This window comes from Diorhabda sublineata, chromosome 2, assembly GCF_026230105.1.
Source record: "Diorhabda sublineata isolate icDioSubl1.1 chromosome 2, icDioSubl1.1, whole genome shotgun sequence".
NCBI lineage: Eukaryota > Metazoa > Arthropoda > Insecta > Coleoptera > Chrysomelidae > Diorhabda > Diorhabda sublineata.
Window position 1 is genome coordinate 1,866,678 of NC_079475.1, and position 17,043 is coordinate 1,883,720.

The 17,043-nt window shown below is 31.1% G+C and overlaps 1 protein-coding gene across 2 annotated transcripts in view; it reads left to right on the forward strand.

The window, feature by feature from the left end:
* Positions 1–10,975, forward strand: part of LOC130452965 (transcriptional regulator ATRX homolog) — a 38,982-nt gene extending 28,007 nt beyond the window's left edge. For both annotated transcript variants that reach the window (XM_056792515.1, XM_056792516.1), the window contains exons 16-21: positions 242–486; positions 1,889–2,092; positions 4,918–5,119; positions 6,640–6,800; positions 9,326–9,492; positions 10,411–10,975. In XM_056792515.1, coding sequence (XP_056648493.1) covers positions 242–486; positions 1,889–2,092; positions 4,918–5,119; positions 6,640–6,800; positions 9,326–9,492; positions 10,411–10,528 — 1,097 coding nt within the window. In that variant the 3' untranslated portion in view covers positions 10,529–10,975. The remainder of the gene's footprint in view (positions 1–241; positions 487–1,888; positions 2,093–4,917; positions 5,120–6,639; positions 6,801–9,325; positions 9,493–10,410) is intronic.
* Positions 10,976–17,043: the final 6,068 nt, after the last annotated feature.

Genomic DNA, 17,043 nt, shown 5'->3' on the forward strand with positions numbered 1-17,043 from the left:
TTCACATAATATTGTATATTATTTTGTAGCCCATTAAATAAATTATAATCAGTTGAGTATTTATGAAATTAGATTGATAGAAAAATTAAGGGGGCGCTACAATTTTTTCAAAGGGGGCGCAGGTATAAAAAGGTTGGAAACCACTACTCTAAGGCGACTACTATACTAAAGTTTTTCAAGAACAACAGTTATAATTCCTATAATACAGATAAGGGTTTATAATAAGCGTTTCTAATTACAGGTAGTTGGAGTCTTGGGCTGGACTATTTTAGATTGGATGGCTCTTCTAGTTGTGATAATAGAGCATATTGGTGCGACTCTTTCAATAATCCTGACAATGTCAGAGCCCGTCTTTTCCTTATTTCTACCAAAGCTGGTGGCTTGGGAATCAATTTAGTTGCAGCTAATCGAGTGATAATATTTGATGTGTCGTGGAATCCTTCTCACGATATACAAAGTATCTATAGGGTATATAGATTTGGCCAGGTGAGCTACAAATTCAAAGTACACTACCGTTCAAAATTTTTCGCCCAAACCATAGTTTGCGTGACACAAGATCAATTTTGATATTCATATTTTAAGGAACATATATAGTTAAGAATATAATAATAATGAAATTAAAGTTTGTGATTGTTACATATTTGATTCATTGATGTAACCCCCTTTTTCTTTTTTAATTTTGTTCTACATTTGTGGCAGTGTCTGTAACAATTTTGACAAATAATCGTCGTCTATTTGGTTCCATTCGTTTTTCCGGATATTCCAAGAATGTAAACTGAAAGTATGACACCCTGATTTTCCTGTCCAATTTGTCCCACAACAACTCAATCGGGTTTCTATTTTCAGTACATTCTTCTTTTTCAATTCTTTTTTCACAGCATAAAAGAATGCTCGAGATCGTTGTCACGTTGGAAGATAAATTTTTTGCCGATTAAGGCTAGTTTTTGTTTATTATTTTTAATAGCTTCATTCCTTCAAACATTCTTCTCTTAAGCCCAAAAACTTTAAACTTTGACTAAAACTCTCCCCCAATCTTCATGCTTCCAATTTTTATGTTCTGCGGCCCACTGCAACCTCTTTTGACGTCTTAAAAGAGGTTTCTTCACTACCACCATTCTTCTTTTCACTGTAGAAGTACTTAAAGGCAGATCTCTAGATTTATTGATTTCAGATGCTATCTCTGGGCCCGTGAGTCGTCTATCACGTTTACTGATCAATAAAATACGATTATCTTCAGCGGTTGTGGTTTTTCGAGTCCGCTTTGAACGTTTTCTATCACCAAAGTTCTTGGTGGATGCGTTTTTTCACGTTATAGTCCACGATACGTCGAGGTTTTTTTAATTCGGCAACAATGATTCGGTTATTTTTGCCTAGATTGTTCTTGAGATTAAAGCTCGATTTTAAACCTATAGTTCCTTGGTTATAATAATCAATTATCATACAATTACCAGGAAGCGAAGACGTAGACATTTTTAGGAGCCGAAAAGGCTTTTTTTGCATTGAACGTACAAACTGTACCGGATGCTCGGCTTCGGATTCGTCATGACCAGACAATAGTCAATAACAGTGCTTTGAGAAGGTAGTTTGGGGAAGGACACTTTGGAAGACATCTATTATTGGGTGGCAGTGGATATCCCATTCGACAAAATTGGAAAACGTGAATACAAACGCTGAAATGTTATACTTAGAGCTTTAAGTTTAAAGGAATCTTTAGTTAAACTCACAATTAGATTATGAAACCGGTCGTTATTTTAAAATTTAATGAATAGATTATGGGGTAGGCAAAAACTTTCAACCGTTATTTTATCTTCTGTAAGCTCTAGACTATTACGTATATTATGTCTGAAGAGACAACTTATGACAAACCGGTGTTTTAATTTATTTTTAGTTGAAACCAAGTTACATTTATCGTTTTGTAACTTATGGTGCAATGGAAATGAAGATATATGAAAGGCAAGTTACTAAACAAGCTATTTCGAAAAGAGTTATTGATGAACAACAAATAGATAGACATTATAACCAAAATGACTTACAAGAATTATATAAATGTGATCTAGAACCAACTGAAAGACCTTTGCCTATGGTACCAAAGGTAAGTACTTGATGCATTTTTCATTAGAATTATTCTTAAACTAAACATAAAATCTCACGTGAGTTTTGATATGTATTTTCGTCTTTAGTTAACATGCACATAACACACAGATAGGTTTTTGTGGTAAGGTAAATAATGTTTCTTCATGAAACATACCAATTTTCATTTTGCACCTTCAATCTATTGAAATAATCTACGAGGTGTAGTTATTAAATGAGGGGGCTCCCGCAAAGTCGGAGCGTACTGAGACATGTTTTAACAAGACTACAGAAGCTTATGTAATGTTGAAAGAAGATGAGCCAGGAATAATTACAATACATTACGTATACATATTTAAAAATATAAAACAGTGCTTTTCAGAAGTCCCCTCCCCCCTCTTTTCTTTTGAACGGTGATAGACATGAAATAGGCATCGGTAACTTCTCCAGGAAACAAACTGATAATATTAAATGGAACCTTTTGGTAAGTGGCACCTCGTTCGAAAGGTTTTTAGATAATCTTTTCAATCATTCTGATTTTAATTTGGGATTTACGTTGTTTTTGGTGGCTAATAATTAAACTCTAAAATTTGAGTTTCGCTTTTAATTAATAGAGATTCAAGAGTCTGTTTATGGTTAATTGACCTAAAATTTAAAGCTTTTAGTCCTTAGACCCACGTCTAAAAGACCACACCCTGTAAGCTGTTATTTGGGCGGAGTCGGATGAAGTCGGTGCTTGGCGCAATATCGTACTGGGGAGGTGGAGAGTTTGGCTGTGCAGCTGTCACGAACATGTCAAATTTCACGGAAGAAAAAAAGTTACAATCATATTCACTAGTTTTAATTTGATCAATAGTTTTTATTATAAAAATACCGAAAAACATGTCGGAGAAAAATATTGGGACACTATAAATATGTCAAATTTATGCAAAACAAATATTACCACATAGTCGCCTTTAATACCAAAAAAACTATTAAAAAAAATATGGTAACCTTGTCGGACATTTTTCATGGGACATATGCGCAGGTTACGCGCATAAAATGTTAATTATCCGGAAATTGCGATAATAACTTGAAAATTTTTAGTTTAATTATTGTTTAATGAGATGTTTAATTATTTACATAAACAAAATGTTAGATACTCTAGCTGACAAAGTAACAGCTCATCACAATTTATAATCGAAACGGATTATAAACCACTAACTCATTTATTTTCAGACCCAACTTCGAATTTTGATATACAGTACGTTAAAGGAAAATCAGATAAGCTGACAGTGCATCCAGAATCTTTATAGGAGAACTGAAAGACATATATTAATAACACACACATTTTAGCGATCACAAGAGCGTAATCAGAATGGAAAATGCCCAATTAAAAAAGGATTTTGTACATGAGCAAAAAGTATAATAAAAACCTTAAATGATAAAAGTTTCATATAACTTTACCTACTAGAAATACAACTTTAACTTAGGGAGTACGTTGGAAAAGCTTGATAAGCTATCGGTAAAATTTGAAGTAAAGAAAATGAAAATATATGTAAATGATTATATTTTCAAAATGTGCACAATAAAAGAATTTATAGAAGAGAGAATGTAATCGAAGATTAATAAATGTACAAGTATTTATTTGCGAAGTACCAAAGATGGTGGAACAGAAAGGCTAAATTAAAAGATACAATGTTTGGAGGAAACAACGAATTAAGAAAGATGAGAGGAAATAAGGCCAAACTTCTTATGGAAAAACCTGGAATGATATGTGAGGAAATATGTAAAAAATTGTCACGAGTGTAAAGTAAACAAAACTAAACCAGGTCATAAAAGGAAGTTCATCATCACATCTAAATCATTTGACAACCATATAATATATAGACACTATATAGCTCCATTTTTCGAAAGTAACAATGGAAACGGTGACTGTGTTAAACTAACGGTCATATTACTGCTTAAATATTTTACAATTGCATATAAAAGTACGGTTTAATGCAAGGAATAAGGACAGACCAAGGAACAGAATATAAGAATGAAATCATGTATAAAGGAGAAAGGAGGTCATGTGGCACCTTATTGGAAAGGGATTTTAGTCCCCTATTCAGCAATATAAAGTTTTTTTAAGTTTGGGGCAATCAAAACTGAGAAAATTAATTTTTAAGATGTAAAATTTTTATAATGACTATCACGATACTTTACGTAGAATAAATATAATAATGTCGCTTAATATTTAAAATGTATCTTTCAATGTACTTAACAATTAAATTAGATTTTCAAAATGACCATTATTCACTTCTTGACAATAGCTGAGACGATTTTGGAATTCTCGTATATGTTGTATGACCTCAGGAGTTATTTTGTTAATTTATTCAGTTATCATAGCTTTTAAATCACAAATATTGTCTGGATTATCAGAATATACTTCATATTTTAAATAACCCCATAAATCAAATCGGGGGGTCTAGACGTCCATGCGATCGTTCCACGTCTTTTAATCCACGTATTGGGAAAAACCTCGTTTAAATAATTTCTAACTGTACGTGCAAAATCCGGTGTAGCTTCGTTTTGTTGGTAGTAAATAGATCGATCTATCTCATTTGGATGATTAACATCAGGAAAAAGTCTTTGTAATGTAGGCACTCAGAAGTTAATAAAAAAATCTAGATACACCTCGCCATTAACAGTGCCCTCAAAAAATAAGGGCTAATCATTTTATTGTTAATAATACCAGTCCACTTTTTTAAGATTTTTAACTTGCGAAAAACTTTTCAAATGTTGGAACTTATTGCATGTATCGTTTTACACCTATCTTAATACTAGTACTCCACTTAGAAAAATTATTTCGATTGTATATTTTAGGATGTCCTACTTGGAGAAATGTTACAAAAATACGAAAATATTATATTTAAATATCACTTGCATCAGTCCCTCTTGGAAAATAAACAAGATGAAGGTCTCAACGAGGAAGAGAGAAAAGCTGCTTGGGAAGAGTTCGAAAATGAAAAAGTTCTTAGGAAAACAACTACTAGTACTAATGCATTCTTTGTTCAAGCATATGGAAGTAAGTTTTTTTTAAATTTTTTTGGTATATAATAACTATTGACCCCGACTCTATTAGTGATAACTGCCCGCCAAAACTATAGTCTATTTTTATGGAAAAGAGAGTAATAAAATGATGAAGTATTTGTAAACCATAAGCGTATAAATACCGAGTGTACACTTATATTTTTATCTAATTAACCTACTTATAGTTCCTAAACTGCTGAAAGTGAAATGATGCAATTTTCATGTATTATACTGGTAATATTGGTATAAGAACAATCGAAATCGGAATCAGAAGATGAACTGTTGCTACCAAAATTCACAATGAGTGACTCGATCATATCAGTAATATTGTCCAACTTCCAAATTTTCTCTTCTTTAGTCATATCATTAACTACATTTTTTCATTTTTAAGCTTCACATTATTGTGATATGAAGGAGATCTGCAATATCTGCTGTTCTTTTCTCACAGAACAGGGATTGAAATTGATATTCTTTGAATTGAACTAATTTTGTAAATCTTTTTTTAACCTCTTGATTGCGGAAAATTTTTCTAAAATCCATAACTATTATACAGTTCTGAGGAAGAAAATTTATCATTTGTTCGAATCATTCTTAAAACCTTAAGCAAATATGTCTGTCCTCATGGTACTCACCGAAACAAGTAGAAGTCATTAAACCACCTTTAACCAAACCGTTTGAATTACCATAACATAGTATCATCAGTTTAATATGAACAGACTATAGAGTGAAGATGCTTTGTTTTGTTCCCAGTCGCCAGTCTTTTGTCGATTTTCCTGGTTTCACCTACTTCGTTTGTCACTGTCACTCCCAGGTATTCGAAATTTTGGACTCTATCAAATCTATACTCCTTGTTTTGCTCTGTCGTCACTTTCAATTGGTTGCAGCTATTCAGATCCCCTCCCATCTCCATATATTTGTCCTTTTGTTCATTTATGCGTAGTCCATAGTCTTTTGCTTTCTTTTCAAAGCGTAGAAACATTTTTTCTAGATCCTTTTTTGTTCTACTTGTAAGTACTACAACATCTGCGTAGGCAAGGATTTGTGTTTTGTTATTGTAAATAATCCCCTGGGTTCAGATGCCACTACTTTTCAGGATCACTGTTGATAGTGGGTCTCTTATCCTTCGACAGCTACTTCATTCTCGGTATTATTTAGTGTCATTTTTACCAAATGTAATATTTTCTTAGGTATCTCGAGTGCTATTAGTGTCTGGAACAAATGTTTTCTACTTATTGAATCATACGCTTGCTTGAAATCCACAAAGAGGAGCTTCAGGTTTAATCTTTGGTCATAGCTATTATTCTGGATTGCCTTCGGTATGAAAATTTGATCACCTTTTCAAAGCCCACTTGCTATTTTCCACAAAGGCGAGGATTTTCCAGGTTTTAAGTCGACTGCGCCTTTAATAAACTATTGTTTGTGCATATAATAAATCATTTGTGTCAGGCTCTCAAAATTCCAAATAAAGAAAAGTATTATCAATTTAGCTTTTATATTTATTTACTATTGTTTTAGATGCTGCAGGTTTTCAGAATATGAGTGCTGCAGCTATAAATGCGGCGCTGATGAATATAGTGAGACGGGATAATCCTACTTGGTCTGAACAACAGATAAAGGGTATAATACCTGCACTTGTTAGGCAGCTACAAGTTCAGATAGAAGAACAGGATATGTCGGTAAGTACCATTAGAGCCATTAGAAATGACGAAATGCCATTTTCTTTAATAGAGTGGTGATTAACTATTATATAGGATATATTGGACCCACCCATATTATTTCTTTTTTTTTTTTTTAATAAACCTTTTACATCTTGCCTAAAATAATGAAACCATACAGTTTTAGCTTTGTTTCTTTCGTTTTTCTCTATTTTTTTTCCCTCTATCTGTAGCTATTTTTGGTATATTTCTATCTTTCTTAGTTTAGGAAAAACGCTTAGTTGCAAACTGGCAATTTTCACACTTTTCTTGATTTTTCAGACGAGGAACGCTATATGTGGTACTTATCCTGTTTTCTCATTTTATTAAGGTTAATATTCTCATATTTGAATCTACTATAGAACCAAATAAACAGGTATATACTATTATACCTTCATAATAGATACTAGGTTATGTTACTACCTTTCCCAATGAAAAACCGCATATAAAATCTTATTTGGTTTTACCATTGTAGGTTGTTTTAGAATTTTTACATTTTTTGCAATAGACATTTTATATAAGCATAGATATTTCAATGTTTACTATGGAACGTACAAAGCAGAGCTAAAAGCTATGAATATTCGATTTTATAATCCAATATTGTAAAGGACTGGAAAAAAATGATAACGAAGAAAATAAAATAAAATTAGAAGAATTTTTAGAACAGGATAAAGAAATGACGACTATGTACACCAACGACGATAAAGTTCCGTGGAAAGTGCAGATATGCAAAAGGTAATGCTGCTTCCACGTATGCCCAACGTCAAAGAAACATTTTTTACATCAAGGCTGATAACTTATCACGAGACTTTTGATTTCTTCAAAAAATCGAAGGACGTCATCACTTAATTGATGGCACAAGGGCATTGCTGGTCGCAAAGCAGAAGATGTTGGGAGTGAATTTATCGTGATAGCAATTGTAATTTGTATGGATAAATACACTGGGCAAAATAAGAACTTTTCTTTGTACTCTGCGATATATATATATATATATATATATATATATATATATATATATATATATATATATATATATATATATATATATATATATATATATATATATATATATATATATATATATATATATATATATATATATATATATATATATATATATATATATATATATATATATATATATATATATATATATATATATATATATATATATATATATATATATATATATATATATATATATATATATATATATATTGAAATGATCAGAAATCTAAAAGCAAGTAGGTACATAATGAAAATTTATAATTTATTGAGATTAGTTTTACTAAAGATAATAATTAAACTAAAGGCAGAAAATCGATAAAAAAAATAAAAGAAATTGAATTGATATTTGCAAGTTAATTAATTATAGTTATTTTATATATAAGGAATTATTTATTAAAAATGATATATTCTAAAAGGATTGCATATGTACAAATCATAATTTGTATCATAGAATAATGTTATTAATTTTAAATTAATATAAAACTTAGTGGAAGATTGACAATGGATGAAATTCCTTATTTGTGAGGTTAAGATTCCTTTTCCGTAGAAATAATATGAATTGTGTAGTATTATTAAATTTTGTTCAATGTATCATATGTAATCCTTCCACAGAAATAGAACTTCTTGATTATATCATATAAAATTGACATAATTTTTTAGTATTTTCCTTATATTGTACATCTAAATAATAGAATATTCATCTGAGTCGATTTATAACACAGAACTGTGTAGAATTATCAAATTAGAGGAACGGCTAACTACAGGTTAGACTCATAGGCGTACTCAACTACATTTTATTAAACTTTATTTGAATTAAAAATAATACAATTAACTTTTAACATAAAACTTTTATTGATTTGTTAAAAGGAAAAACATCCATAAGTTATTTATTTATGCCAGAACTCAAAGAGAGAATGAGTTTCATGCCCGGCAAATAACGTGCTAGCGACAACAATAGAAAAATAAAAACAATAATAGAGGTAGAAATAAATAATTACTATATATATATATATATATATATATATATATATATATATATATATATATATATAAAATTCTGAGTTGTGCTTAATGAAATAGTCTTGAATTATTTGGTTAAGGGCCACACATACATATCAGCGAATGGTCTGCATGGACGTATAGAACAATGTGCACGAAAAGTTAAAGACCCTTTTTGACTTTGACGACTTTCTCCAGGCTTGATCAGCTTCTTCTAGAAGAGCAGATGTTTCAGTTTTGGTGATTTTATATACTTTTGGAAAATAATAACACATAATGATATTTTCTAGAATTTGGAAAAAATTATACTTAGTGAAAAATCATAGTCCTACCTTCAAAATAAACTAGAAGGAATAAAATTTAACTTTAAAGCCGTTTTTCTCAAAACTAGGTTTTTACATGTATACGGTTTTTCCTTTGTACGCAAGAGATCTTTATTACAATCTTAATTGCGATTTTGTGTAAGTCTCGACCAGTTAATGATATGTTTAATATTTCAGATGTATCAGCGTGTCGTCCAAGAAATACAAATAATGAACCAAACGAAATTGAAAGAATCACTTTATCAACAGCATATGATGAAATATTACCAACAACAGTACCTTTACCAAAAACAACAACAAGCAGTATTAGGAAATTTAAATATAAACCCTCAAACGCTACAAAGGTAAGTAGTAGATAAATAAAATTAATCTTTTGTGCGAATTTCTATCAAACTTTAACTTTCTTAAAAAGTCGAATTGTTGTTCTCCCTAAGCTGAAATTTCTGGAACCGTTGCGTATATTCATACTGAATACACTGTTTATACCACCACTCACAATTATTCTGTCTGACGCGCGTTTTGATTACCAAATTATCGTCTTCAGAGACTGAAGTAGTGTTGATAGAAACAATATATTCAGTATGTTGTTCTCACTATTCTCAGTGTCTCTTCTGTTACATTCTATTATTTCATTATCGTGATAAAATTATATACTAGAGGTTTTCCAAGTTTCCATACATTTTGCGAGTATTAAAGTTATAAACAAATGACTTTGTTTTTCTTGTTTTCATAATTTCCCATCATTTAGACCTCTTGTAAGATCTTTATTATGCTGTCCAATCTATTAGATTATGGCTAGCGCTTGGAGCGCCTACATATTCCTTTATTGGGGTGGATTACTCCCCTTGTTTTTTGTTGGTCTTGGTTTCGTTAGTCAGCTATTTCAATTCTTTTCTGTTTCTGCATTTTGCTTTCTAGTCTATTATTTCCATAATTATGTCAAGTAAGATATTAGAAAAAAAAAGAATATTTTTTTCAATGTGTTTTAATGGTTTAGGGGGTACTGAAATTTACAGTTATTAAGCTAGAAATTTATAGAATCTAGTTGCAATCACATGTGTCGTTTCCTTTTTACATTCGGATAGTTTTTTAATTTTTTATCATACAAAGATGAGTATGCTCATTGATGAAATAAATATGAATAATTTTTGAGCAAGCTATTAAATTTAGATCGTAATTAGTTTTGATTGCTTTTTTTATAAGTGCAGAATTATTTGTTAAATTAACCTTTGAAATATTAGGAAATATTATTTTTTTTTCAGCTTATATGGTCAGTCGAACTATTACCCTGGAAACACCCAACAATTTTTAAACGGACCGAGCACATCATCCAACACATCTAGGCGTCCTACTGGTGAAATTATAGATCTTAATGACTGACAGTTCTAAGTATAATTTTAGTTTATTGTAGGCGAATATTTCAATTTTTGAATGATAAAATATTTGGAGGATTTTTTTATATGATTCGGATATTAGATTGGTATTCTGTGAATACTATAAATATAATACTATAAACTTCAATCTTAGATAAATGGGGCATTATTGCCGCCACGGTTCAATTGACATTTATTTACCATAGCTTATCAGATTCTAAAGAATTGTTTCTAGTACTGAACTAATTAATTTTTTTCAATAATTCTTGCTCTTTGTGGTTGATAGCATCAGTATTTTCAGTAAAATTGAAAGGTGGTATATGCAAAAATACAAAAACAGAAGTAAAACAGTTGTGGGTTGTGGAATTTCTTGAATTGAATAACCAAAGAGCAATTAAGTTGGAGTTTCTGGAACCATTGATGATATTCATACTGAATACACTGTTTACACCAACACTCACAATTACACTGTACAATGTTACAATTCGGTGTTTCTGGAAATTCGCCGAGCAACTTTCAACTTGTACATATATATATATATATATATATATATATATATATATATATATATATATATATATATATATATAATAGGTTTTTACATAAATTTTGTTTGTACTATTTGATCATGATTTAGTAGTGAAAAAATTTTTGTAGCTAACCAGTTCTGTATTTTGTTTGTAAATATATTTTTAATGCAAATATGTTTTTTAAAATAAAATATAATATTTATTGCTTAATATATTTTATTCCTCGCCTTTCCTCAATTAGTTTATTTTAGTTTCAGTTTTTGAAAGTTCAATGGGGATCTGGGCCTTGCCCTACATGTCTGTGTAGTACTAATAATAAAATAACAAATGCTCTGTAGAGTTTAGGTCCTATTACAGTTTTGGCCAGTCTGTAACTGCTACCGTCGTCTAAAATAAAAGCCGGCAATATACCATGATTCACAATATTTGTTATTTGGGGGTAAAATATTTTTCAAGTTATACCTCAAGTATTTTCGTACGAAATATGTATAAATATACATCGGGTGTACACCTATATTTTAACCTAATAAATCTAATTTTATTTTCCTAACAGCCAAAGGTGAGAAAGTGCATTTTTTTCTAAAATGTTTTTCTCAAGCATTGTCTCATATAAGAGTTTAAACTTCGATTTTTAAACAATGTTACGTTCATAAAAAATAATTTTAATATGAAAACTGATCAATCTAAGTAGAACTATTTCTTAATCATCGAAATTAGAAGTTGAACTGTTGCAACCAATATTCACAATGAGTAGTTCGATCATTTTATCAGTAATATTGTCCAACTTCCTATGAACTACTATATAATTACCTGGTTTCTCCGAGTTCTCAGGCTTCACATTATTTGCAACCTCAAAAAACAACTGCTCAACATCATTTTAAAATACTTTCTTTTCTTGAAACTTCTCCCTTTATCTGTGCCCATATCAATTTGATTGGGTTTAGTTCGTAGTGATATGGTGAAGATCTAATCACTATTTTCTGCAATTTTATTCATTCAATTCCATGAATAGAACACAAAGAATAAAGTTCTTTTCTAACAGAACCGATATGGAACTTAATATTCTTTGAATTTAGCCAACTATAAAATTTTTTTTTAACTTAGTTGTGGAAAAATTTTCTAAAATTCTTGAAGAAGAAGATCTATCATTTGTCCGAACCATTCTTCAAAAACATCAGTATTCATGTCCTCATGGTAGTTAACGGAATGAGTAGATACAAAAGTCAATAAACCACTTTTAACAAAGCCGATGTATAGTATCATCAGATTGCACCCTTTGCCTGTTGGTAGATTTAAACTATTATTTGAAAAAGTCTGTCTTCGACTTTCATTTTCATATTATCGAAATTTATTTGGTGTATGTCTCTCACCGATTCATGTAAATTAAATATATTTTTTCTTTGGATTCTTCATTTCTTTTATAGTTCTTCCAATATCGATTGCAGAAGACAGTTATACGAGGAATAATCAAAATTTGCAATTGATATTGGAAGAACTATGTTAGTTCAGGTATATTTATGACAATATTAGGAAATATTTAGATTATTTTGTAATAATATTTAAAATGACCGTTTTGGATTAGTGATCACTCTTTCGGAAATAAAATAGACCATAAGAGAATTTAATTTCAAATAGTCTTTTTTTGACATTGCTAATTTTTCGCATTCCATTTCGTACATCTTCTTTTTTACACTTTCGAACCAAATTATCTCGGAACTGTTCGTTTCAAATTAATATATGAAAATATTGTACAACGCAATCTTTGTTATAGTCTCATATATTTAAAATAATTGATAGTGAAAGTGATGATTACATCGAATGATATCAACCATGTTTACTAACTGATATTGTTTTAGTTCAATATTTTGTTATCAATAAAATTATTTGTTGTATTCAGGATCGGTGTTAGGTAACATTTCGACAATATTTGACTCAAATTAAACAGTTAATGGTTGATAAAATGAAGTGCAGACTACTAGTGAAAGAAACTGATTGATTATCGGTATATCTTAAAATGAAATTAAAACTAACTTATTGCAAATTATCTAAGAATACCACATTTACTTTACTTTATTTCAACCCCCTGAACTATTGTGCTTAGCTAATCATTCTCATATTTTTCAGACCCAGAACAAGGACATACCAGATTATTTGGAAACTGCAAAACATCTAGGCAAAGGCAGAAATTTCAGTATAAGAACACACATACCTTTAAAGCTGGGACATTTATATCACACATACATACATCAGATTCGATTGTGATCAGTGTGGGATTAGTATGATTGAGCATACAAGCTTCCGGCTCATGTCCAATATTCTTGCTTGCTTAAAAAATTTAGTAATTGCGATGTAGCAATTATTGCACCGTATTTTGAAGGATAAGATCTACAGAAGGAGAGTATGCCACACTATCAATTTATCTGCTGGACCACAAGACAACATTCTTCCAATAATTTCAGAATGCCTCATCGATAAGGAAAATGCCCAGGGACACGCATCCCACGATACAATGAATAGACTTCATAGATCGGAAAAAACATCAGATTCAGAGGCATTCAGCAGCACTTCATATGAGCACAAGTACGGTAAGAGGAATTCTGAATACAGATCTAAATTTCCATCCTTACAAGATAACCGTCCGTCATGCAGCATTTAAAAGAGCAAGATTCCCAGTAGGGATTACAATTTTGCCGACAGATATTTACCATTTTTGAAGACAAGGAAAATTTTATATTGTTAATGAGTGACAAAGCCCATTTTCATCTTAATGTACTTTGGAGGACCAAAAGATCGCAATTCGTCGACACGTCATCCAGATTGATGTAGACATACTGCAAAGAATTAAGCCCAGTTTCCGTCAAAGGCTACAACAATGTATTGCCCAAAATGGACATCACTTGTCGGACATAATATTTCTTAAGTGAAAAAGTAACAAATGCTATGATTTAACAAGTGTTTTTGTACAAATAAAACTTTTTTAAAGTAAATATTCAATTTTTTTATGATTATTTTAAAAACATCCGGTTCCCATGACCCTGTGAAAACAATGTATTGTAATGAATTACGAAGATTGTGGTTGGATATATGATCATGATAATATTAGCATTATGCCGAATATGTTTAATGGTAGCCATAAACTACTTCAAATAGAAGAAATCATTTCAACTGATAGTAGCAACAAATTTTTTAATAACTACAGACAACGATGACGATAATGGTAATGATGTAGATTTTAATGACGATAGTTATATGAAAAGTTAATTATTAATCCTTGTATATCATTTTTTTATGTAATAAATCTCATTTATGTGTGGACTCCACTATCTGAGATTTGAATTCTTTTCGTTCTATCTCACAGGAATTAATTAATAAAACCACAACTCACAATATATTAGTCCGGGAGCCAGCAACAGAAATATACGACCAAGTTCCTCTTAAGGAATAATTAGTAGAATGCATCAGAAAGTTGTATAATAAAACCTAGAGAACGTCAGCTGCGGCTCATTGGGTGGAATGACATGAGAAAAAAAAAGAAATTTAGTCATTTCCTCGCAACTAAAACTGTAACTATCCCAATATCTCGAGGAAATAAAATAATCAGCTGACTATACTATAATGTATTATACGGCACTGCGAACATGAAAAAATAAATTATATTTTCAGTAATTTCCCCTCAAATAAAAATTTAATCAATGACAGCTTATATGTAGATGTGAATAAATATATGACAGCTGGCTATATTTCTGAGGAAAAACCGCCAGCTGATGTTTTGGAAGTTATATGAAAAGTTTAGATTTTGTATACCAATATTTAGTTAACGACTATAGTCATTTAAAATTTTTTAACACTGCATACTTCACTTCACTCACACTAAAATAGTGATGAGCGAGAAATCGCGACACACCCGGAAGAAAACATTTGAGAGAGGTCATTCAAATAAGACGGACGACCGATCATATGATATCTCGTCCGACAGGAGCGCCATTCTTGTCAAATTTTGAATTATAATTTACCGTCTATAAGCGGACAGTTTTTAAACCAAACCCCCATATGAAATGGTCATCCTTACCTCTACGCTCCATAGTTTTAAAGTAGAAGTTGACACTTTCAATGTCGGCAACACGCCTACCGTGACCGTACTCTGAAGAAGAGAACACATACCATTTGTTAGAGTACCAGGTTAGAAAATTAATGTTGAAAATAAGTTTTTATGAATTCATTATAGAGAACAAAAACAGATATGCATTTGATATTCTTGCACGTAGTGAAGGAGCAAAGAGCCACACTACACAGTGAAAAGATGTTATTAGAGAAGAGTTGAAACTTTTTCTCGGACTTTTATTTCACATGGGTACGATAAAACTAGACAGACTTAACGATTGTTGGAAAACCAACTCTCTATTTCAAATTCCAATATTTGGGAAAATTATGAGCAGAAATCGATTTCTTTTGATTCTTCGTGCCTTACACTTTAGTAATAATGACAATCAACAAATCAATATGTATAAAATTACGCCATTGATCAATTTCTTTAACGCAAGATTAAAAGATGTATATAATCCACATAAAGAATCAATAATTTTGTGGAGAGGTAGACTTAATTGTCGCCAGTATGTCAAGGGAAAACGCCACAAATACGGTATATGACCTATGGCCAAAATGTAGGCGGAAGAAAACACATTCAAAAGGTGGTATTAAAGCTTCTGGAGGATAAAATTAATATGGGTCACTCGATTTATTTAGTAAATTTTTATACTAGCGTCGAATTATCTAAAAAACTGTTGCAAGTCAACACTAATTTGACTGGAATTTTACGACCAAAACGTGTAGGAACTCCTTTAACTGTTACAAACAGACAATTAACGGCTGTTAAAAGTTATTGCGTGTATTTACAGGATGGAACATGTCTATGTAAGTGGAAAGATCTTAGGGAGGGTTTCGCAATATCTACGGAATTTGGAGACGACTTGGTACCAACTGTTTCCAAGAGAGGTAGGAAGCAACTGAAACCACAGGTAATTAACGAATATAATCAGTTTAAGAGTGATCTAGATCATTGTGATCAGCTCATTAGTTATTCAGTTGTGAACACAAAACTCTTCGCTGGTACAAAAAGCTGGGTATTCACATAATTCAAGTTATGTTGATAAACGCATATATGCATATGCATAATCAAGATGCACCAACGAAGCTAAATCTTTACGACTTCAGATTATATGTAATAACAAGTCTATTAGATCTTCCAACCTGCATTATTTCATTTGCCAAACCATTGCCCAAAAGACGCAAAGGGTAATACAAATGTAAGAACTGCTGGTAAACCCGTAATGTGCGAAAAGCATCCCTATATTTTTGTCCTCAATGTCCTGGAGAACCCGGATTTTGTTTAACACCCTGTCTTAGTGTTTACCACGAACAGTTATAGATATTATAGAATATCATATATTTTATTATTATCCTTGATTATTCAAATACATATAACTATAATTCATAATTCCAAGTATTTTTATTAGTTTACTGAAAAACTGTGAAAGACACGTTAGGCGTGTCGGTGGTATATTCCATCAGATATCATACTTGAACAAGGCTCGCGTGTTCACAAGTTTTTTGTCAATTTATGGAAAAAAAAATTGTTGTACATTAGTCTATTTGTACAAAGAAAATCAGATAACATCACTTAAAATTCATATTTTTGTAATCACTGCTTGGCACACAGGTTGACATCCCTATGAGCTCATGGCAGTGAAAGTGTTAAGCGGAAGCATCTACTGCATCAGTTGCCCAGGCTCTCCTCGACTCCTTGTTAACTGATTTTTTTTATATCACAGCAATATATTAACAATCAGCTTACAAATTTTCAGCTGGGGGGAAATGACTGAATTTCTTTTTATTTTTCTCGTGCGTGGAAGGCTACTGCCACTTATCCCACTTACCGCACCGCAGCTGACATAACTTTCTGATACATTTCACCAATTATCTTTCGAAAAAAAAA